Source organism: Telopea speciosissima, chromosome 11 (genome assembly GCF_018873765.1).
Source record: "Telopea speciosissima isolate NSW1024214 ecotype Mountain lineage chromosome 11, Tspe_v1, whole genome shotgun sequence".
NCBI classification, from domain to species: domain Eukaryota; kingdom Viridiplantae; phylum Streptophyta; class Magnoliopsida; order Proteales; family Proteaceae; genus Telopea; species Telopea speciosissima.
Window position 1 is genome coordinate 2,046,004 of NC_057926.1, and position 23,726 is coordinate 2,069,729.

Genomic DNA, 23,726 nt, shown 5'->3' on the forward strand with positions numbered 1-23,726 from the left:
TTATTCGAACCAATGTTTTAGGAATCCAAAGCGACCAATTAACCAATCCCAAATCCCCAATTTTGGCCAATTCGAATTTGGTTTTAAGAACTATTTCAGATTGGAATAGGAATTGGTGGAGGCTGATCCCATTACCGATTTCACTTCCTTAAACCATGCTTGGATCGATCCTGTACGGAACGTAGGGTTTTAGCCGATTATCATCGATTTTGAGCCGACTCTGACTGAATCCGAGATCGAATAAAATCAATCCAGAGTCCAGACAAACCCTTTTCCAATTTCTGATAAATCGACACGGTTGTCAATTCAATGGGTGCACAGATGGAAGTACCTCAAGATTTGTATATAGACAGCATTTCAAGAATCGATGAATTGGATTGGGAATCACCCAATTAGGTCATAATCGGTGATCACTGATCCTTTTTCTTGGATAAAAATGCCAGATTCATATGAATATTCCTCAAATATATCGATTCTAGGGCTTTTTCAAACCGATTCAAATGATTTTGGTCCAACCATTTCTGTCATTGATTATACATTTTATTACTCCGAGGTTCACAGGAGATTCACATGATCAGGAAGGAGAGAGAATATTAAGAAAGAGAAACAAAATAGGGCTTTGTCGAATCATTCTTGGAGGCTACATCATTCTAATGCAGTGGTTTTTGTTAAACCTGCAATTGGCTCTGATCATTGTCCTCTTTTGGTTGAAACTGAGGGTGGTTGTTTTCAAGGCCAACACCCTTTCCACTTTGAGGCGATGTGGTTTTGCCATCCAGATTGTAAGGCTGTTGCTAGTGGTGCTTGCTCTGATCCTGTTACAGGTGATCCTGCTTCTATAATTCATCATAAACTTGATGTTTGTAGAAGTAATTATGTGAGGTGGAATAAGGATGTGTTTGGGCATGTACAAAAGCAAATTCGCTATACTATTGCTGATATTATTTCTTTGGAGCGATTACCTTTTTCTGATTCTATTTGCACACAACTTAAAGTTCTAAAGTCCTCCTTGGATGATCTCTTTGCTAAAGAGGAGGATTTATGGAGGCAGAAATCACGAGTAGATTGGTTGCATGATGGTGATAGAAATACAAAGTTTTTTCATGCTACTACTATTCACGCTGCCAACATAACAAAATTTTAAGCCTTAAAGGACCTAATGGTGTTTGGACTACTGCTGTGAATGAGGTGTATGGTTTGGTTCTTACTTATTATGAGGAAGCCTTTACTTCTGAGGGTGTGGAACAGAATGCTTTGGAGTCTGTTTTAGAATCAGTGGAGCCTGTTATCTCTTAAGAAACTAACTCAATGTTTGTATGCCGGCCTAGTGTTGATGAGATGCGTGATGCATTATTTGCTATGAGCCCTCTTAAATCCCCAGGTACTGATGGGTTCCCTCCAGCTTTTTTTCAGAGGTATTGGGATATTATCAGGGATGATTTATATCATTTGGTTTGCAACTTCTTTGAGACTGGTACTCTTTCTTGTGCTCTAAATGAGACATTGATATGCCTTGTCCCTATGGTTTTAAAACTTGAAAGTGTAGACCAATTTCGGCTGATAGAATTATGTACTATTGTTTCCAAGGTGATTACCAAGATTATTGCTGGCCGCTTGAAACTGATTTTAAATGATGTGATTAGTCCATATCAATCAACATTTATCCCTAATCGTTCCATTTCTAATAATGTTTTTATGGCCCATGAGTTGTTTCATTATATCAGAAAAGGAAGAAAAGTAAGAAGAAATATCTGGCAGTGAAATTAGAAATGAAGAAGGCCTATGATAGGCTTGAATGGGAGTTTATTGAGAGGTTGCTCTTATGTATGGGTTTTTGTTCACAATTTGTCCATATGATTATGGGTTGTTTGAGATATGTTTCTAATCATATATTGATAAATGGAGCATCTAGGGGATCTTTCTCACCATCCCGTGGTATACGGCAAGGTAATCCTTTATCTCTTGCATTATTTATTTTATGTAGTCATGCTCTCAGTTGTCTACTGTTGAAGGCTGAATCTGAATCTCTCATTCATGGCATCAAAGTGCGCAATAGGGCTCCTCCAATTACTCATTTATTATTTGCAGATGATAGCCTTATTTTCTCAGAAGTAAAGGTGGATGAGATTTACCATTTGAAGGATATTCTGTCTACATATTGCAAGGCTTCAGGTCAATCCATTAATTTATCAAAGTCTTGCTTGACTTTTACACCAAACACTCATCAGAAGTTGAACAGATGGTTTTCTTGTATAATGAAGATTCCTTATGGTTCTGGCCCTAAGAAGTATTTGGGTTTGCTGATAGACTTTAGTATCTCCAAGGCTTCTCTTTTCAAGGATATTACTTCTAAAATTGATGGGAGAATCCAAGGTTGGAAGTCAAAGCTATTGTCTCATGCAGGTAAGGAAGTCCTTCTAAAGTTTGTGTTTTTTTCTATGGGTAATTATGCTGGCATGCATTTTAAATTACCTGCCTCTCATCATCTATATGTGAAAAAGAGTGCTGCAAATTTCTTTTGGGGTGATAAGGAGGGACGACCCAAAGTTCATTGGGTGCCATGGGATCGTATGTGTTTGTCAAAGGAGAAGGGGGGACTTGGATTTCGTGATCCAACTCTTCATAATCAAGCATTACTTTCTAGGACTGCCCATAGAATATGGTCTGATCCGGGTTGTTTGTTTTCTCGATTTATGAAGGCCATTTATTTTCCAAATATTGATTTCCTTAAATCAAAAGCAGGTAATGATCCAAGTTGGGGGTGGCGCAGTATTTTGTTGGGTAAAGATGTTCTGCTTGATGGTTTGGGATGGAGTAATGGAAGGGGTTTATCCATTGATCCTTGGCATGATAAACAGATTCCAATAGATGGTGGAATGAAGACTGGTTTATCAAAGTTTGTGAATCCGGATTTATCATGCTTGGCTGATTTTATTGATCAAGAGTCTATGCAATGGAAACGAGATTTATTGAATTTCTATTTTTCCCAAGATGATGTTGATCGTATTTTAAGGATCAATCTTCGCATGTATCCTAATGAAGATAGGCAGATATGGGTGGCTTCTCGAAATGGTGTTTACTCTGTTAAGAGTGCATATCATATGTTATCCACTATGAAAGATGATACTGATCGGCAAAGAGCTTCTACCTCCACTTCTTTGTCGACTAGTAGGATCTCTAATGATGTTTGGCAGATTGTATGGAAGTGCAAGTCTCTACCTAAAATTCAGAGGTTTATGTGGCGAAGTAGAAACTCTGGTCTTGCCGTTGGAGAGGCTCTTCATCACCGCAAATTTGCAATTGATCCATCTTGTTGTCGATGTGGCCATTTTGAGTCTATTACTCATACTCTTCTCAACTGTGATTTTGCGAAAGCAGTATGGTTTGGTAGCAGTTTTGGTTTCTCATCTTCAGCCTTGAACGTTGATCATCTTTCTTCTTTTATTCGAATGTGGAAATCATTCTTCATTATAGGGGAAGACTATGGTCAACAAATGTGCACCCTTGCTTCATTCTATCTTTGACATATATGGTTGGCTAGGTGTGACATGGTTTTTGGACGGCGAAGATGTACACTAGAAGAGGTTATTAGTTGTGCAACTTGTGATTTCGAGGATTTTCAAAATGCTTCTAAATCTGATCAAAGGGCTGCAACTTCAATACCTCATGTGGTATCTGATCATGTTTGGGTTGCTCCATCGGTTGGGAAGATTAAAGTTAATTGTGATGCAAGTTTAATCAGTTCCGAAGGCAAAAGTGGTTTGGGTTATGTTTTTCGGAATCATCTGGGTTTGCCAATTCGAGCGGTTTTTGTTCCAGCCATGTTTAATAATGTCATGGTGGGTGAAGCTTTGGCAATCCGAACTGCATTACTGGATGGTGTTACAGTAGGTTATACTGATTTGTAGGTGGAATCTGATCATATGGGTGTTGTCAATTTTCTACAACATCGTGGCAGATTGATTACGATGGAGGTGTTGCCTATTCTGGAAGATATTCTTTTATTATCTTCATCTTTTGTATCTTGTTCTTTTGCTTATGTTCCAAGGGAGATAAATAGCTTTGCTGACTCCCTAGCAAGGAGGGCCCTGTCGGTAATGTGTTCGACAGTTTGGCCTAAATCTCATCCATGGTTTGTGTAGTTTGTGTCTACTTCACAACCTGTGTGTTCTACACGATAAATAATATCATTTACTCTTTCTACCCAAAAAAAAAAAGAGAAACAAAACAGGGAAAAAGTTCTATGTCTGGGAGTGTGGCCTACGCCAACACTCCCATGAGTCTATCTCTCTCCTCCCCATGTGAAAAGACATCTCTGCCCCCTTGTTTTAAGGAGAAGAGAGATAGACACAAGGGAGTGCTGGCGTAGGCCACACTCCCGTGCAAAAAACTACTTCCCAACAAAATATATGAGAAGTACGGAAAATTATCCTCTAGGTTCTCTGTTTGGTATAGTTCTCTAGTAGCTCTAACAAGAGGGAGTGAACCCCACCCAGATAGTATGTTCAAATAAGGGGTAAGGTGATCATTTCTGCCTCCTTATGAGAGGGATCGAACAAACTGTACCAGACAAAGAACCTGCGAGGATAAAGATCCGGCTGTGTACAAGTACAAACACTGAGTAGTATGTACATCATTCTCTCATGGTTCATTATTTTATTATGAAATTAAAGTTGTAGAATGAGGAATGTCGTTCTTTCAATGTTGATGGTTTCATGCCTTCAGTTTCATTGAGTGGATTCTCCACCAAAATCTCTCTCCATGGTTCCACCTCAGTTTTGGTTATTTTTGAGTCATTTTCCACTATCAATGACTCAAAATGATTTGTTTAAGGCGGCGGCGACTCTTGGTACTTCGGGAGAAAAGTAATAGAATAATCAGTGATAGTGTGAGACGCTTCGACCAAACTTTCCGAAACTGAAAACGATATTAAAAGGACAAAGGTTTGCGTCTTTATCTACAAATTTTTGTACCATAACTCTATACCGATTTACGATTTTGCCATTTCTTTCATTCATTCATCTTCTTCCTCTCTCTCTTCCCAACTTCTGCGCTATCCTCTTTAAACCCACAAGGCGGCGCAGGAGTACTTTTCACTGTACTCCACTCTGCTCCACTCTAGTGTGTGAAGAAGATTGAAGGATTTGAAGAAGAAAAGAGGGATTTGAATATCAATCAACTAAAGCATCTCTCAAAGGTGAGCCTTTGTTTTTTTCCCGCTCTCATTGGGGTTGTGGATGATTGATTTTCTTCTTACTCTCTTCTATCTATGAGCATGGGTCCTTTTCTCATATAGGTAACCTCTCTCCTCTTTGCCCCAGTTGCAAATTCTGGGATTTTGGTTCATTTCAGAGCTATGGATGGAGTCTTGGTTGAAGATGGTTTCCCAGCTGATCGTCTTTTCAACCAGGGTTATTCGTATACCTATGATGATGTTATCTTCCTCCCTCACTACATTGATTTCCCAACTGACTCAGTCAATCTAAGCACAAAACTGACAAAAAATATTGACCTTTATATTCCTTGTGTTTCTTCTCCAATGGATACTGTGACTGAATCCTCCATGGCAGTTGCAATGGCTGCTCTGGGTGGCATTGGCATCATTCACTACAATAACCTTCCTCTTGAACAAGCAGCATTAATCAGATCTGCCAAGTCACGTCGGATTCCGTTCATCTCAGACCCAATTTTTATGTCACCTTCTGACTCAATTGCTTCCATTGATGAGTTTGTATCTTCACCATGTGTTTTTATTACTGAGTCAGGGAATTCAAAATCAAAGCTGTTAGGTGTAGTTGCAAAATCTGATTGGGAGAGCTTAACTGAAAAAGAATCTCCAGTTTCTGATTACATGTTGGGCTCATCGTTTTCAGCTCCTTCAAAATATACATTTGAGCAAGCTGCAGCATATTTAGCAGCAAAAAAACTTGATTATGTACCTTTATTGAGTGAACCAGATGGTGAGATTGTGGATTTGTTTACAACAGCTGATGTGGAAAGAGTTCGTGGGTATCCAAAATTAGGGCTTCCTTCATTGGGACCAGATGGGGATTTCATGGTGGGTGCAGCAATGGGGACGAGAGAACAAGATAAGGAGAGGTTGGAACATCTTGTTAAGGCTGGGGCGAATGTGGTTGTGCTGGATAGTTCCCAGGGAAACTCGATTTATCAAATAGAGATGATCAAATATGTGAAGAGGACGTATCCTGAGTTAGATGTCATCGCTGGTAATGTTGTAACAGCTTATCAGGCTCAAAATCTGATCCAGGCTGGGGCTGATGCTTTGAGGGTAGGGATGGGTTCTGGCTCCATTTGCACCACTCAGGAAGTCTGTGCTGTGGGGCGTGGTCAGGTAACCTCTTTCCTTCATCATCACTTGATGATGTAATCAAATGTTGATGTTGTTATTCTTTTTATAAGGATAGATAGAAGGTGAGTTGACCTCTGTTTTGGTTCAGTTCAGTGGCCATTATTTTTTAATAATTTTTTGGTATCTAGTTGTAATTTCACTGATCACTTACCGCCCCTCAGTGATCTTGCCTTCACAAGTCTCTCTTTTTGTTTTTCTTCCCTGAATAAAAGCTTGTCCATGATATCTGCTTTTATGATATTGCTATACTGAAATTTTCATGTTTCTGTCGTATTGCTGTCTGTTCAATTTGTGAAGATCAAGAGCCTATTATCAGAATTTTCCAATTCATGCTGCAAAAAATACTTATAAGCCATAACTGAAACTGCTATTCTAGGTAAAATTGAAATTGGCACAATCAGCTGTTGACAATTGTAGTCCTTTGGTACAGGATCAATATTAGAAACTTTGTCCATTACTTGCTGTAATAATGGGTACAAAGGCCAAAATGACTTTGACCTTAACTCTTTATCACACACATATACACAGAAACACATATATTGTTTGAAAATTTTGAATGTTTTTAAATAATAAGAAGAGAAATTGTGGGGTTCATGGGGTTTCCAAAGGGTTCTCTTGGGAAACTTTGTAAATGTCTTTTAAGAATCTATGTTTTGTAATCTCAGCCATTGGGTTATCTTATGATCCAAGGTCTAGTATTGGGGATTAATGGGATTTGAATCCACCTAATGTTAGGTTCCAGAAAACCAACAGTTCACAGGATCACAAACTTAAACACTTTACAGAATTCAAGAGTAATTAAATATCAATAAATCAACCACTCAGATATAGACAGAAATCTGATTGAAGGTGTTATTTAGCTGGGAGAATATTATATCGAAATTTAGGGCCAATCAAGGGTTGGATTACTAGATATTGAAGGATCCTACTCACAAAAGGATGCTTCAAGAACCAGAAACTGATATCTGATTGTCAAAACCACTTTGGCAAGGGAGGCCACCTGGTGTTTCTGTTTTAAGTTTCGGAGAGCCATAGCTAGCCAAGTATCCCTATTTTTTGATGAAACAAGCAATCAATTTCATGAATAGGTCTAGTCTACCAGAGAAAGATGTTGCTTTAAGACCAGATATCACAAATACCGAACAACAGATCGACATTGATCCCCTTTCTTTACAAGTACGAGTTGATTGCCCAAAAGAAATGAGACGCCTGGAAAGAAAGAAGCATTATTGAGCAAATCGATTCCACTAGTGTAACTAGTGGCTTCGTTCGAGGGCTCTGATCTCTTCCGATCTCACTGGGCTGGGCGAAGGGGAAGGAAGGGGTGGGTGGTACAGGAACATCAATGGGAGAGAGCTTGTTAAGGCTTTTTGGCACTGCTTCCTTAGTCCGAGGATGCTGCTACCCTTTGCTTACTCCAACCAAGGGAGGTTGTTACTAACCAACTTGCGCTACTATAGCTACTTTTGGGTTTCGAACTCCATATGGGAAAGGAGCATTGCAAGGTCTCAATCATTTACATGGACCCACTTCTCATTTCATTTGTGAGAATTTGATGATCTATGAATCGCTTGCTACAGAAAGGAACAGGGTTTGATCTCTGAGCAAAGCCACTTGCATTTTCACTTGCATTTTCACTTGCACTTTCCCCACGAACCTGTGAGTCCCCCTTACACTTACAACATAGAGAGTAGCTTCCCAGCAACAACTGGCCTTTGTTTTGAAAGAGGGGGGGGGGGTTTGGGGGTAGCCTTAAACACCTATGCTCCCTCTGGTAACTGGGTTCATGAATTATGGTCAACAAACAATACGAGCTGCAAGGTACATTGGTCAAAGTTTCATGATTACTTTATCCTTGGCTCATTGCTTGTTTTGTATATTAATTGATTAGAAACCCGAGAACCATAATCTTTCCTAGGAACAGCTTCTATGATGATAAATAGGGTTCAGGTTTGGCATCTATGCCCCTGCCCTCTGCTGAAAGACATTGGAAGGTAAATGAAACTCAAGATGCCATGTTCAGCTTCAGAAAATAGTTGATGTGAAGTTCTATACTCAGTGGATTTGATCCCTCCAAAGCTTCAAGAACCAGAAATCGATCTCTAATTTCACAAAGATCAAAATATAATTTTTTTTTTTTTGGTAAATAAGTATATTACCGAACCCCAAGAGGGGGCAGGGGAAGAGAGAACCAATATACAAGAGAGGAAAGAAGAAAAATAAAAGGGAGAGGGAGAGAGGGGGAGGGAAGGCAATCAACCAGCTTATGCAGAGGAGGAAGACCGCAAAAGGGCAATATCAAGGCCCCAAAAAGTTAAAATATGCCTGTTCCTAGGGTTGTCCGTGGAGTGCCTCTGACAGATGCAGCTGAGCTTGGATGACGCATCGAAGGAGATGGCTTTCCAAATCACATCAAACGATCTAGAGTTGGAAGTCCATCTCCTGAGGTTCCTTTCCATCTAGATATGGTGAATAGCACCGCTAAAAACTAGCTTCCCGATAGTGTTACAAATGGAGTTCCCAAGAAAAGTCTTGAGCAACCAGAGCCATTCACGGTCAAAACTCCGGATCCTTCTGCTACGCGGCCAGATAGAGGACAAGGCCTTTTTCCAAATGGTGGAGGTGAAAGGGCAGTCAAAGAAGAGATGAGGGATATCTTCACGGCCAATCCAACATAGGTTGCAAGAGGGGAGGCCGGGGATAGTGCGGTGTATGAGGAAGGCTTGGGTAGGCAGGCAATGTCTGAGGGCCCTCCAAACAGTTAGGCTATAGCAGGGGATGTGGCCTTTGAACCAGACTAAGTTGTGCCAGGGGACAGAAGGGCTAGGGTCTCTGGAGAGGTTCCAAGCAGAAGAGGAGTTGAAGAGACCATTGGGGGAGGGAAGCCAGATGACCTTATCCACTCGAGGGGAGAAGGTTTGCTGCAACGGGGGAACGGTTGCCCAAATATGAGAGATGATGTCGGGGTTAAGGGAGGGGTGAGGGGTCCAAGAACCAGAGGAGATGAGGGAGGACATAGGGGCAGCCTTGGGGAGGCCAGAGGAATAGATGGCTCTGGGGCCAATAAGATTATAGAGGATCCCTAAAGGGTGCCAAGGGTCAAGCCAGAGAGAGGTGGAGGTGTCATTAGCAATGGATGAGGAGATACCACGAAGAGCAAGGGAGCGAAGGGAGAGGATCTTATGCCAAATCCAAGATGAGTCAGCAGGGATGGAGACAGTCCAGATGGAGTCAGATTTAAGGAGATGAGAATGGACCCAGGAAACCCAGATAGACTGCTGGCGGGAGGAGATTCTCCAGAGGAGCTTAAGGATGCCCGCCGTGTTAGAGTCACGGATGTGGCGGAGGTCTAGACCACCCTCGGATATTGGGAGGCAGACAGACTTCCAACTAATAGGGTGGAGAAATTTGGGGGTGTCATTCCCCTTCCAAAGGAAGGCGCAGAGGATGCGCTCAATGGCCTTGATGGTGGAGTTAGGGATCCTAAAGATACCTGACCAGTAGATGTAGGAAGCTTGGATGACCGAGCGGATACATTCAAGTCTTCCAGCATAAGAAAGAAGCTTGTCTTTCCAAAGCTGGAGACGCTTATGAATGTTGTCGAGCATAGGAGTACAGTAATGGCTCCAGAGTCTGGTTGAAATCAGGGGAAGGCCAAGGTAAAGGATTGGAAGAGAGCCGATGGAGAAGCCAGTTAGGTGGCGGAGGGACTCTTTAGTAGAGTCCGAGATACCAGAGAGAAAGATTTTGGATTTTAGGAGATTGACTCGGAGACTAGAAAGGGATTCAAAGAGATGGAGCGAATCCATACTGGCAGCGATAGAAGAGTGGGAAGCCTTAGAGAAGATCATTAGGTCATCGGCAAAGGCCAGAAGGGAGAGGTTGATGTGCTTGCATTTTGGAAGAGGAGTGATAAGGTGGAGACCAGTTTTGGTTTGGAGGCTCCTGGAAAGGACTTCCAGGGCAAGGGAGAAGAGAAAAGGGGAGAGGGGGCAGCCTTGGCGGATTCCAACTTTGGAGCGGAAGAAGCCAGCGGGGGAGCCATTGACCAAGACAAAGAAGGAGGGGGAAGGAGATACAAGCATAAATCCAACGAATGAAGACAGGGGGGAAGCCTATGAGGGAGAGCACATCACAGATGAAATCCGAACGGATGGAGTTAAAAGCTTTGTGGAGATCGATTTTTAAGAGAGCCGCCGGGGAGTGCGATTTGCGGTCGAAGCCTCTGATGATCTCAAAGCAGAGGATGATGTTGTCGGCAATGCTCCGGCCGAAGATGAAGGCCGATTGGTTGGGATTGATAAGGGAAGGAATGACTGCCTTGATCCGATTGGCATGAATCTTGGCAATGAACTTATAGATGAGATTACAGAGGGAGATGGGCCGAAAGTCAGACAGAGAAGTAGCCCCTTCCTTTTTAGGGATAAGGCAGATGAAAGTTTGATTGATCTGAGCTAGTTGACCAGGCTTGAAAAAGAAATTGCGGATGGCTTTGAAAACCTCTCCTTCAAAAGAGTCCCAGCAGCTGAGGAAGAATCCCATACTAAAGCCATCAGGGCCAGGAGCCTTGTTGGCCTTATGGGAAAGGATTGCCTGGGAGATTTCATCATCAGAGGGGATGGCTATGAGGGAGTTGAAGAGGGAGGGGGGGATGAACTTATCAATGAGCGCAAGGGGGATAGGGGAAGGGAGGAGGGAGGGGTTGAAGACAGTGGAGAAGGAGGCACCCTCTTTGATATCAGTGGGAGTGGTGAGAGAGGTCCCATCAAAAGCGGCAAGAAGGGTGATGGAGTTCGAGTTCTGCCTAGCTTTGAGGGAGCGGTGGAAATAGGCAGAGTTTGAGTCTCCAAGCTCCAACCACTTGGAGCGAGATTTCTGGCGCAGAAAGCTTTCCTCGAGGAGGGAGAGAGAGGATAGCTCTTCGGAGATTCTCTTCTCATCGTCGGCAAAAGCCGGGTTACGGGGGTCGGACTGGAGCTTAAATTGGACAAGAGAGAGATCGGACCGGCAGGAAGAGAGCTTGGAAGGGAGATTGCCAAAGGTGGAGAGATTCCACCTTCGAAGAGCTGATTTGGTGTTGCAGAGCTTTCTAGCTAGGGCAACCAGAGGGAGCGAATGGGACGAGACCGGGATTCGCCAAGCTTTCTTGATGGTGGGCAGATAGAGGGGGTGGGACGTCCACATGTCGAAGAATTTGAAAGGTTTGGGACCAAACGAGGAGTAGGGCTAGGGAAATGAGGCAGGGGTAGCGATCGGAGAGGCCTTGAAGGAGGAAGGAGGCATGGGAATGGGGGAGAGAGGAAAGCCAGACTTCATTGACGAGAAACCAGTCTAGCTTGCAGGTGATGCGATCTGGGCCTACTCGGCGGTTGTGCCAAGTGAGAGGGGAACCTGACCACCGGAGATCGTCGAGGCCGAGATCCTCAATGCAGTCATTGAAAGGGTCGACCGCCGAGAGATCAATAGGCCTGCCACCCAATTTTTTGAGTTGGGAGCGAACAACATTGAAGTCGCCACCTACCTATTCCCCAAGGGAGGGAATCCAAACTGGGCTTGAGGGAGAGATCTGTCCAGAGGGACAAACGATCGATGGCCTGGTTACAAGCATAAACCACAGTGATAAAGAAGGGAGTGGGAGAATTGTGAAAGGATAAGCGAAGATGGACAAATTGGGAAGAAGAGTGGGATAAGGAGATGTGGAGTTTGGAGGGATCCCAGAGAATCCAGATCTGTCCAGACGGCGAGTGGATGTAATTGGAAAGGAAGGACTAGGAGGGGGCAATGGATGCAGTGATGCGGGATGCATTTTCCTGAAGAACCCGAGTCTCAAGGAGTGCACAGAAGGAGGAGTTGGAGGATTTGATGAAGGATCGAAGCTCAAGGTGCTTGGCCAAGGAGTTTAGGCCACGGACATTCCAAATAAATCCAGATAGCATGGAAACTAAGGTAATGGGGGCAGCGAAGTCCTAGGAGGGGTGCTCTTGTGTCGCCTACGGGCATAGGCGACAGCCAGGCTGCTCACTAAAGGCCGACGAGAGGGAAGGGACAAAGCCACCCCAGGAAGGAATGGGTGAAATTTAGCGGATAAGGGTAGCTGGGTAGGAGAGGGGGGGACAAGGACAAGGATGGTGCCAAAGGGGGGTGGTGGTAGGGGGCCCAATGGAAGGAATGAGGGGTTTCGAAGTGGATCGGGAAAGGGTTGGGTGGGAGGAGAAGGAATTGGGAACAGGGTTGGGGTAGGTTTTTTGGTAAAGATGGGCTGGGGGTTGGATGATAGGAAGATTGTAGGTAAAAAAGGATTTGGGCTGGGTATGAGGTCTCGGGTGGGCCAAGGGTGTGGGCTGAGAGGAAGAGGGGTAGGGGGGGATGGGCCATGAAGATGACCCGAGAAGTGGAGGTGGGTGGGCTGTGTAGGGTCCAGCAGGAGAAATGAAAGGGAAGTTAGGATCACGTGTGGGGGGCCATGTGGGGGGAGGGGGGGTAGGTAGAAGGGGGGTAAGGATGTTAATATAGGGTGAACAAGGGGTGGGGGTTTATAAACCGACAAAGAGGGGGGGTTATACCTTTTCGCAGTGGCCGAGAGAGTTTCACGCGAATGGCAATGGCCTCGAACCAGGTCACTTGCAGGGACAATACCAGACCTGCAGATATCCAAATCCGGCAAGGATGGAGCATCGATGGAGATACCAAGCCCAGGCAGATCTTCTGAGCGAGATTGTAGAGGCGACAACAGCGACTGGTCTAGGAGAGCAGGCTGCTGAGTACGATCATCGTCAATTTTTTCGAGCAGACTGGAACTTCTACCAAAGGAGGTGCCAGGGTCAGTCGACTGGGATCCAGGCACAGAGTGCAGGGCTTCAGAAGTAACAGCGGTAGCAGGAACAGTTTTCAAGGGCTCCACCGCAGAAGGTTGTGCACGGCGGTGATGATGCAGATTGTTGCGACGGCGACGGGAAGTTGATCTTCCACGTCTCTGCGAGTCAGTCACGGCTTCGGGGAGAGGGCCAGGAGTAGCATTCACAGAGGCAGTGGGAGCAAAAGCTTCAACAGATGTCATTGAGGGAGGCAGCGCTGGAGAAGGCAAAGGATTATCAGCCAAAGAAGTACTCTGAGGAGTCTCCAAAGCTGCAAGGGATAATGGAGCAGTGGTGGCACAGTCCTTCGTAAGATGTCCAAAAGTCTTGCAGTGGCTACAGCGAGGAGGCAGTCATTCAAACTTGACTTGCTGGACAAAACTGCATCCATCGCCTTCCACAACAGTGATGTATGAGGGAGGAGCAGACTCGGCTGAGACATCCACGCAAATGCTTGAGAAGGAAAGGCGGTCCATCTTGAGTGTGCGAGCGTCGGTATGCAGCGGGAATCCAATGACAGAGCCTAGACGACTGAGGCAATCATGACCAGTAGTGGAGAGGAAGTCCAGGGAGAGTGATCCACAAGGGTACAGTGCTGAAGTTGACCTTGTGGAGGAGGAGATGGGGGGGTCCATTGACGGAGGAAGATAGGCTTGGAGCCAACCATCCAGGGGGCTCCATCGAGGACACGGTCCTTGGTCTCGTCCGAGAAGAAGCGAAACACAAAGACCCGTGTGTCAAGGAGAGATTGATTGTGAAGGGAATAACACTACTGACAGTAAATACTCTGCAGGTATACTGGCATATGATTCTGAGACCAAATCAGGTAAAACAATAGCTAAACTGAGATTTCTTAAAATCCTACTCAAGGAATCTCGTAAATCAATGGAAATATCTTGTATTAACTAAGAACAGAAGCATAAGATAGCTACAACAAATCAGAATGAAATTATAGAGGTGAATAACAGAACAGCAGAATGTAAACAGAAATAATAGGGTGAAAGATTAAGGTATGCACAGGGATGGTACTGACCTGTAGTTTATGGAGATAACAGGAAATGAAGATGATGTAGGGAAACCACATCTTTCATCACAATCAGTCCTATTCCAGCCAAACAAGTATGATTTTTGGGGTTTACAGGCTGCTGTATGTAGAAGGGGTTCAATTAAGAATCACTCTTCAGTAGGATCGATGATAAGTTGCAGCAGAACATCAAAATAGCAATAAAACCAGAATTAATAACTTAGAGAAATAAAACCAAATCAGCCATTGGAAAGGGATCAAACTCGGGTCGATTGGTGCTTGTATGGAGTAGAAGCACTGCTGAAAGTCTCACTTGATTCTGATAATTGAATTGGAAGACATGGCAGCAACACCAAAGTAGAAGGTTAAGGGTTATCTTACAAACCAGCACTTTGTTTGGGCTGCAATGAGGATCGAGTGGAGGCCTTGTGGAGTAGGTGATCTGCAGCAAGTTTGGTGTAATTTTGATAGACAGAAGTGAAGTTATGAAGAGAGAATGAAAATAGAAAGTTTGTAAATATGGAGGATTCTAGCCAATGGAATGGAGTAGAAGTGGGGATCGAATGGAGGGGGTGATGGAGTGAGGTAATGCTCCAAAATTCTGCAGGTTTTGATGAAGGAATATGGAGATATCCCACTCCGATATTGCAGCAGAGAGACAACTCGCAGGAGCAGTAGTGGTCTTCAATCGATGGGTACAGCAGCAGCAGCAGCAACAACAGACTTGGAGTGTTTGGGGATTGATTGCAGCCTTCGAAGGATAATTCACAGCACTTGTATTGATCAACAGAGAAACAGCAGCACAAAGGATAGATTGCAATAGAAGAGAAGGGGGGGGGGTAGGGGAATGGCTCTCTCAGCCTGGGTCTCTCACCCACAGCTATCCCAGCTGTTGAACAGGGGTTTTACTTTCATAATTGAGTGCAAGAATGCCTCAAAATTTCATTCTTTAATTCTGTCTAACTATTACAATAAGGGACTGCCTATTTAATGAAGTAGGCTAGCTTACAAAAAGAAACTTAAAAAAATAGCAACTTGACAAACTTAGCAACTAATGGAAATTAGAAACTTAATGAAAATAGAAACTACTAAAGGCTTTATAACTCAGCCTTCCCAAATTAGAAATTAATATAAATTAGAAACTACCTAATATAAACTGAAAATAGAAACTAAACTATGTCAGCATTAGGATAGAAGCTTTCTCCACTTGATGGGTCCACAAGATCTTCTAAAAAGCATCCCCACACAAGGCAAATATGGGCTGTGACACTGTTCACGTGAACAGTGTTTTGGCCTCTTTTTCTTGGCCCTTCTAGAAGACCTGCTGAGCTAGCTCAGAAACTATGGCAGCATTAATTAAATAAGGAAGTTTGCTGTATGTATAGAGTTTGAAAAAGAGGAGTAGAAGAAGAAGATCATCTTGGCATCACACCATCTTGGAGTCACTCCATGTTGACTTCACACCATCTTGAATTGCATAGAATCACTGTTGCTTTCATTCCTTCCTTGCTTCTCTTCCGTCTCCAAATACATTCTTTTTTTAAACCCCCAAAAGAAAAAAATAACCTAATTACTACTTTTCCAGCAATAACAACTCTCTAATAACTACTTCTCCAGCAATAACTCCCTTACAACGTTAGTACACAACAATTCTGGCCTCAAATAAAGATACAACAACATAATAAAAATAACTACACATAATGCTGGTCATTTATCCATAATGAAGTGACATGTGGCTGCATAAATCCTTGAGTGATGTCCTCATCAAAAGAAGAGGAGAAATATGAGAGAGAAAGCAGAGAAACAAAATCGTGGGGAGGGAAAAGAGGAGAGACGAGAGAGTCCAACTCTAATTTTTTCTTAATTCCATTCAATCAAATTGTTGGGGGTTTGCAATAGTTAAAAAAAAGAAGAAAGAAATAGAAGTCTAGTAAAGATAACTTCCTAACTTGTAAAAACCATAAAATAAGACTTCCAAAAGAACTCCCTATTCCTAAAGATCTACTAATGTACCCCACAAAATCTTATCCATCTACTTAATCCCATGTGTAACCCAAAAATAATAAGCTCAAGGCACATAGAACCCAACCATTGGTCAAAATAATATATTCCAAGGTCTAATTGGCCCAATTGGACAACCCTTACCTGCATCAATTCCTCCGATGTTCGAAAAAATTTATCCTCGAGTTTTATAGAAGGGGAGAATCAACATCACTCAGATCGGCATCCGCGATCGTTTGCTTTGATGTTACAATGATCTAGCACATCTCACGACCAAAATCAGCAGCGATTGGCTTCCTCACATCCAAGATTTGTGGGGGAAGAAGGAAATCATCGGCCTCAATCTCTTTAAATTGTTTTTCCTCAATTGGAATCATCTCTTGATGATCTTCGAGTTCTTACCATTGGATCTTCTTCCACTTCTGATACGTTTTTTGAATATCTTTCATTCCAAGCACTTTCTCATAGAGGCAGGTAACATTATCGGCAACCACTTTCAAAGCCCTATTTGGAGATCATGAAGTCCATCCACAATTCTCTTCGTGCTTCTTTCTATGTGCAATTGAAGTGCACAAATTTGAGATTCAAACAAAACAAAATCAATAGCCATGGGATTTTCGGCTTTGATACCAATGTGGCTTGAATCCACCTCATATTAGGCTGCAAATAACCAACAGTTCACAGGATCACAAACTTATACTTTCCAGAATTCAAAGGAAATTAGATATCAATAAAGAGGGCGGCCCTTGGTGCAATGGTAAATGTTGCTCCATTGTGATCAAGTGATCATGGGTTCGAGTCTGGAAACAGCCTCTTTGCGAAAGCAAGGGTAAGGCTGTGTACATTATGACCCTTCCCAGACCCCACGGTAGCGGGAGCCTTGTGCACTGGGTACGTCCTTTTAGCAACTTAGATATGGACAGAAATCTGATCGAAGGTGTTATTTAGTTGGGTGATGCAGGCCCATACCAAGACCACCTAGACCACCAAATAATTGTTAGAAGATCGGCCCGTATTCAAGCTCAAGTCCAACCTAAGGCCTAACACTTAGGCTTGACCCATAATGCAAAGCAAACGCATGACTAACATTTCTTAGTCTTTATTATGCAATGTAAAGGTTTAATCTCAACCATTGAAGCTCAATTGGAATCGACTACTGAGATATCGTAGGAGATTTTAGGGTTTGATATGTGGAAAGCTTCATAGTGAGAGATGATGTGGCATCCTCCTTGGTGATTATTTCAACTACCCTAGTGGAAAGATGATGTGGAAGCAAAGAAAATGACGTGAACTCTTCACATCCTTAGTGCTTGATGATGTGGCAGCCCTTCTACCTTTGGTTCTCTTGGTCCAAGCTCCTTCAACTACTTCTCCCTAGAGTCTTCCTTGAAGACTACAAAGTTCCATTAGTCCAAGAGAGTCTATTTGAAGACTGCCATCTATGACAAAGTGCAACCCCCTATGTTATCTTGTGGGTTTTCTTTTCTTCTTTTAATCTCAACCACTGGTACATCATTAAGATTAAGGGTTGAGATGTTGTAGTCACTTTTAAGGTTTTCTTTATTTACCTATAAAAGGCCTATCTATGTTGCTTGTAAGGCATCCTATTTTGAATGAAATATCGTCTTTTTGTTTCAATCACTCTTATGAACCAAGTTGAGTTCCTCATTCTGAAACCAAGTTGAGTTTCAATCTTCAATCTTGAAGAATTGAAAAACATCCGATGACCTCCAAGTGTTGCCTCCATCAACCTTGAAGAGTTGGTAAGTCTACCTCCACCAAAAGACCTAGAAGACTACTTTCTTGGAGTTATTCTCATCCTCACCTATCTTCTATCCTTCACTCTTATTTTTTGGTATTTTTCCATAAACATATCATCCTTTTCAACCCAAAATCGAGTTCATAACACCCCTCTTTTTATTTTTATATTGCACACCAAGTTTAGGAACTCATTCTATAGTTTCCCAGATTCGGACCTGTGCAGTGACCTCAACTTCACGGCTCCATATCATCCTCTTTTATTCATAATTTGAAAAAACTCAAAAGAATAAAAGTTTTAGCCCTATTTGTTAGCTTTTATCTTCAACTGGAATCACCTCAAACCGAATTATATACTGAAAGTTATCATTATTTTATTGCAAGAGTCTCAATCTGCCCAGATTGAGATTTCACTCTTGTAATTGCTATTCTCTCCCGATCCGAGTTTGTACAACTGATCTAGATTTATCACCAAATTGGGCTTCTTTTATTAAGAATAAGTCTAGGGTTGGGTTATATACATGTTGGGCCTTTGATTCCATGGGTTTTCTATGCAATAGACCATTTTAATGGGCCTCAAATATGGGTACATAGGTTGCATACGGGATTAGCCCTATACTTAGTTTATTTTCATGTTTTTAATGTTTTAAATTGAACCGGTCCAAAGCTGGTATGAACCAGTGGTTCAATTTAAGTGATTTTATTAGTTTTTCTTGTTTAGTTGGGATGGATTAGGACTCTATTTTGAGTTTATTTCAGTTTCCTAGTTAGTTTAAGCTATCTAATAGGTTAGGGATAGGGTTAGGCCTTTCCTTTTTAGTGTCTAAGTCTATTTTTGAGTCTTCTATATAGGTTTGTAAGGGAGGCCAGCATTGAGGACGAAGTTGAATAATGAAAAAGCTTTTGTTTGCTGCCATAGTTGCTCCTTTGCTCCTTGTGAGTGTGCATCTTTGTGGTTCTATCAAAGTGGAAAGGGATTGGTGGAATCCGATCGACTCCTTACGCCGTAACGGCTGGGAGGATCTTCTACAGCTGGAAGGTGGTTCTATCCTTTTATCACGGAGTTGCTAGCTCCATTGAAGACCTACAACTCAGATCCTGGTTGAACTGGTTCCTAGTAGGTCTCCTACCTGTCTAGGACTACATTAACAACCTAATAAGAGTTTACACCATTGGGAGAATATATTATCAAAATTTAGTGCTAATCCAAGGGTTGGATCACTTGTTACTGAAGAATCCTACTCACAATAGGAAGTTTCAAGAACCAGAAATTGATATTTGATTGTACAAAGATCAAAACAGCAATTGATTATGAAGAGAATAACGCACTACTGAGTACTGACAGTAAATACTCTGCAGATATAACAGCATATGATTCTTGATCCATTCAATCAAATAGTTTGGAGTGCGGGTTACAAGTTCTATAAAAAGGACAAAATTCTAGTCAATATAGACTTCCTAACTAGTAAAACACATAAAATAAGTTTTCTAAAAGAAGTAAAAGACTCCCTAATCCTAAAAAATACTAATAGACCCCACAAAATCTTTTCTATCTACTTAATCTCGTGTACCCCTTAAATCCCAATTTTGGCTTATAAAAGAGGCCTATTAAGTTGATTAAACCAAAAAACAAGAAGTCCAAGGCCCATAGATCCCCCATGGAGCAAAATAAAGTATTCCAAGGCCTAATTGGATCGATTGGACACCCTTAACTGCATCAGGGATTTTCTCTTAACCTTGTAACACAAGAAAGAAGCGAGAGAGGTTTTGAAAAGAGAAAAAAGGAGTTGAAGAGGAGAGTTGGGTCTGCAGAAGGTGAGTCATTGTAACTCCAGTTTTCAAGTTTTTATAGTGGAAAACCATCTTCAACACCCGTGGATGCAGGCCAAACCTAAGAAATCTGGTGCATCCTTTCCATTGTTGCTTTGGTTGCTTGATTCTGTAGTTTCCTTGATCATTTCTGTTAAAGTGTTTCGTGAGGAGTGTCTTCCTTGTTAAGTCATGCGAGTTGTGTTGTCTTAGAGTTGGTTTATGTGTAGTCTAGTTAAGTCATTGTTGGTCTTTGTTATGTACTCTGGTTGTTTAGAGCAAGTTTTGTCACATGGTATCAGAGTGATGAAGAAGAAAAAAAAAATTTTGAGGGGGAGTGTTAGAGTGTATTGTGAGGGAGGAGTGCCCTCCTTGTTAATTCATGAGAGTTGTGTTGTCTTAGAGTTGGTTTATGTTTAGTTAAGTCATTGTTGGTCTTTGTTATTTTTTCTGGTTGTTAAGAGCAGGTTTTGTCACAATTTCTTTGTGCTCTTGTGTGCTTGCAGTTTTCTATAAACCATATACCGTTAGGTTTTTTTTTTTTTTTTTTTTTTTTGGGTATTAAAGTTGTATAGTGGAGAGAATGCTTAATAGTAAATATTATATCCCATTTCACAGGCATCATTTATATAGTAAAACATAATGGCCTATGGCCCGAGCTATTGTGTGAAAATTTGTTTGTAATGACTCAAAGAACCTGTTAGTGCCTTTTCTTTTTTTCTTTTTTTTTTTTTGCAATGACTCTAATCAGAATTATGCCAGTACAGTAATATGCATATGCTTAACTAGACCGTTCTTAATTTTGTATTTCCCCTTCATGGAAGCTGCACATTATTCCTTCATTTAGCTTATGCTCTAAATCCATGCATGAATTTGTTAAAGTGGTTGGCAGTTAAATCTTAAAAACTGAGAGTAGTTACCTGTATAGTATATAATTCTAAATATATCTTCATAAAGGCATAAGAAAAAAGGGTGTACCCAGTGTACGAGTTTCGTGTCATTGCGGGCTCTGGGGAGAGTCATACAATACGCAGCCTTACCCTTGTTTTTGCAAAGAGGCTGTTTCCAGACTTGAACCAATGACCACTTTCAACATGGAGCAACCTTTTACCGTTGCACCAAGGCCCATCCTCGTCTTCATAAAGGCATCTAAAGTTATTGATTGTGCTACTTTCCTGTGTGGATAATTCATGTATCTTGTTAAAAATCTACTAAGAACTTGGCATTTGTTTGCAGTAGCTTCCTAAACATAGTTTTGCTTGAATTTTTTAGGCAACAGCTGTTTACAAAGTTTCATCCATTGCTGAGCAAAGTGGTGTGCCTGTCATTGCGGATGGAGGTATTGCAAACTCTGGACATATTGTCAAGGCTTTGGTGTTGGGAGCCTCTACTGTTATGATGGGAAGTTTCTTATCTGGAAGCAATGAGGCTCCTGGGGCTTACGAATATCAGGTTCATTAGTGATTGATGGAACTCATTCTATATTTTACTATGAACAGTTCATTACTTATGATAACTAATGATATTTTCACTTACTCTACACGCTATGGTGGTGTGCTGCATATAATCTTTTCCCCTCTAAATATTACCTTTGAACACTTTTTTCTGCAATTTGACTTAATTGGCTTTCTTTTATGCTACTGGTAAATTTTAGAGTAAGGAAGTCTTTAATATGGTTTCTATTTTTCTTTATTGGAACAATTTTATCTTCGTACAAGGTAATACTTTACAAAAGGGATAGAGATGGATATGATGTTCTAGGCAATGGATGGTTAAGGTGCTAGTTGACAAATGGTGTAATGGCTGAACACTATGGCTGGACATGGACATAGTCAAATCCATACACAGTCCTATTGGAGGCATATAACGTGACCCATAAGGAAGCCTATGGTTGGGCCCAAAGGCTGTAACTTTGCTGATTTACGGCACAATTGGGTGTTTTCTCTCATGGCTGCATTTTTGCATTGAATGGTCACACCAGTTGCCTCAGTGCCACATTCACTTTTAATAGTGTACAACTGGATGCTATATGTGAATGTATGCACATATATATTCCCCCTTCTTGCTAGTGTTGTATATTCCTTGAACTGTGACATTATTTCTTTTGACATTTATGTTATTAGGGTGGTCGTCGAATTAAGAAGTACAGAGGTATGGGCTCCCTTGAAGCCATGACAAAGGGAAGTGATGCTCGGTACCTGGGGGATACATCTAAGCTAAAGGTGGCTCAGGGAGTTGTAGGAGCTGTAGCGGATAAAGGTTCTGTATTGAAGTTTATTCCCTATACAATGCAAGCTGTCAAGCAAGGATTACAGGATCTTGGTGCACCCTCTCTGCAGTCTGCTCACAACCTTCTAAAAACTAGTGTGTTGAGGCTGGAGGTAAGGTTGAACATTTGTTGTTTTTGTACATTTTACTAAGGTTACAATTTATGAGCATAATGTACTCTCTTACTGCTCAATTTTCTTTTAGATCTGCATTGTATTCCAATGAAAAATTTTTTTCATACAGGGACAAAGTGGATGTTTTCTGTCTCTACTGAACTTTATAATGTAAGGAGCCATTTTTGTGGGGCACAGAATGCACCCAACACTATATGCTTCGACTTTGTTTCGAATTTGATGCATCTTTTGTGCCACTGCAGAAGAATTAAACATAGTGTTTGTCCACTTCTTATGGAGAATAATTTCAGGTCTATTTCATTGGTTATTGGACCCATCCAACTCATGTAATGGAGTTTTAATTTTGTGCAGTACTTGTGCACTGCACTTAGTGCAAGTGTTGCTGGCAGATTTACAAACCTGCGGGTGATGAGCCCAAATTAGTAGAATGAGGCTAGGGTAGTTTCTTTTCTTTTTTTTTTGGGGGGGGGGGGGGTGGTTGTGGTGGTGGTTAAATGATAGTATCAGCTGCTAGGGTTTTTCATTGTTTAAGTAACTCAAATATGTAATTGAATCCAAGTTCAGTTAGATGATGAGTTTCAGAACTAGGATCGAGACCAAAGAATCAGAAGTTCGAGAATTCAAAAAGCTACGATCAAACCAAAAATGTATAATTGGATTGAATTCTGTTTGTTCAATTTTTTCAATGAATGGTTAATTCTTAAAGCTTAACAAGTTTTAGAAATTTTATTTTTTATTTTTTTTCCTGGGTAGTGGATCAATATAGTTTAACTGTAACCTCTCTGTGTTTTGCAGGTGAGGACAGGAGCAGCACAAGCTGAAGGTGGGGTTCATGATTTGGCTTTCTATGAAAAGAAAGCATTCTGAGATTTGAAAGGTGTCACATTCATGCCTGCTTATTGTTGGATAATCATGCTCTTGAATTTGTAGTAAACGTTTAGAGCGGCAACATCAGACAATCCACATTCAAAATGAGAATTATATCAGATGTAGTGGAATCATATACTGATCCATAAAACTTGTCTGCATTAATGAGTTAAGAGTTTGTGTTTGGGCTAAGATTTTTCTTCCTGGTCAACATGTATGTCAAAATTATGCCCATGATGGATTGAATTTTCTGCCAATGATTGAAATATTTGGCCGAAGCATTTATTGCATATTATTCATCTCTAAGAATTTGAAAATTCTAAGGCTGTGTTTGGTATGAATTCTTGGAATGCATTCTAGGCCGATTTTGCATTTTAGAATGCATACCTAACGCTGCCTAAAGCTTGCTTGGTGCAAATGTTTCAAAGTTTGACATGACACCTTGCAGTCTATTGTTGGAGAGCTCCATGGCAGAGATATCCAATGAGAATAACTTCCAAAACCATTCTGGTATGGTATCTGATATACTGACCTTACAAGAGTTGGAGGTGTAAACAGATATTTCAGTCATGCAGGAAACTTAGGCTGCGTTTGGTATGCACTCTCGGAATGCATTCCAGGTTGATTTTGCATTCTCAAAT

The 23,726-nt window shown here is 41.6% G+C and overlaps 2 protein-coding genes across 2 annotated transcripts; both read left to right on the top strand.

Moving 5' to 3' along the window:
* Positions 1-760: 760 nt before the first annotated feature.
* Positions 761-3,524, top strand: LOC122646186. Its single transcript, XM_043839681.1, has 3 exons — positions 761-1,079; positions 1,382-1,587; positions 1,725-3,524. The coding sequence occupies exons 1-3, from the start codon at positions 761-763 to the stop codon at positions 3,522-3,524; spliced, it is 2,325 nt and encodes a 774-aa protein (XP_043695616.1).
* A 1,775-nt stretch (positions 3,525-5,299) lies between these two features.
* LOC122646584 (inosine-5'-monophosphate dehydrogenase 2-like) lies at positions 5,300-23,360 on the top strand. The gene is made up of 4 exons (XM_043840164.1): positions 5,300-6,352; positions 21,089-21,268; positions 21,940-22,197; positions 23,014-23,360. Exons 1-4 carry the CDS (start codon positions 5,357-5,359, stop codon positions 23,083-23,085), a joined length of 1,506 nt encoding a protein of 501 aa, XP_043696099.1. The 5' UTR covers positions 5,300-5,356; the 3' UTR covers positions 23,086-23,360.
* The last annotated feature ends 366 nt before the right edge of the window (positions 23,361-23,726 follow it).

Bases quoted from the DNA above. Each gene is read 5' to 3' on its own strand.
- LOC122646186 (XM_043839681.1), top strand. From the start codon at position 761: ATGTGGTTTTGCCATCCAGATTGTAAGGCTGTTGCTAGTGGTGCTTGC. The intron at 1,080-1,381 runs GTGATAGAAATA...TTAAATCCCCAG, and splicing joins AGTAGATTGGTTGCATGATG to GTACTGATGGGTTCCCTCCA. The intron at 1,588-1,724 runs GTGATTACCAAG...TCATTATATCAG, and splicing joins TATGTACTATTGTTTCCAAG to AAAAGGAAGAAAAGTAAGAA.
- LOC122646584 (XM_043840164.1), top strand. From the start codon at position 5,357: ATGGATGGAGTCTTGGTTGAAGATGGTTTCCCAGCTGATCGTCTTTTC. The intron at 6,353-21,088 runs GTAACCTCTTTC...TGAATTTTTTAG, and splicing joins GTGCTGTGGGGCGTGGTCAG to GCAACAGCTGTTTACAAAGT. The intron at 22,198-23,013 runs GTAAGGTTGAAC...TGTGTTTTGCAG, and splicing joins CTAGTGTGTTGAGGCTGGAG to GTGAGGACAGGAGCAGCACA.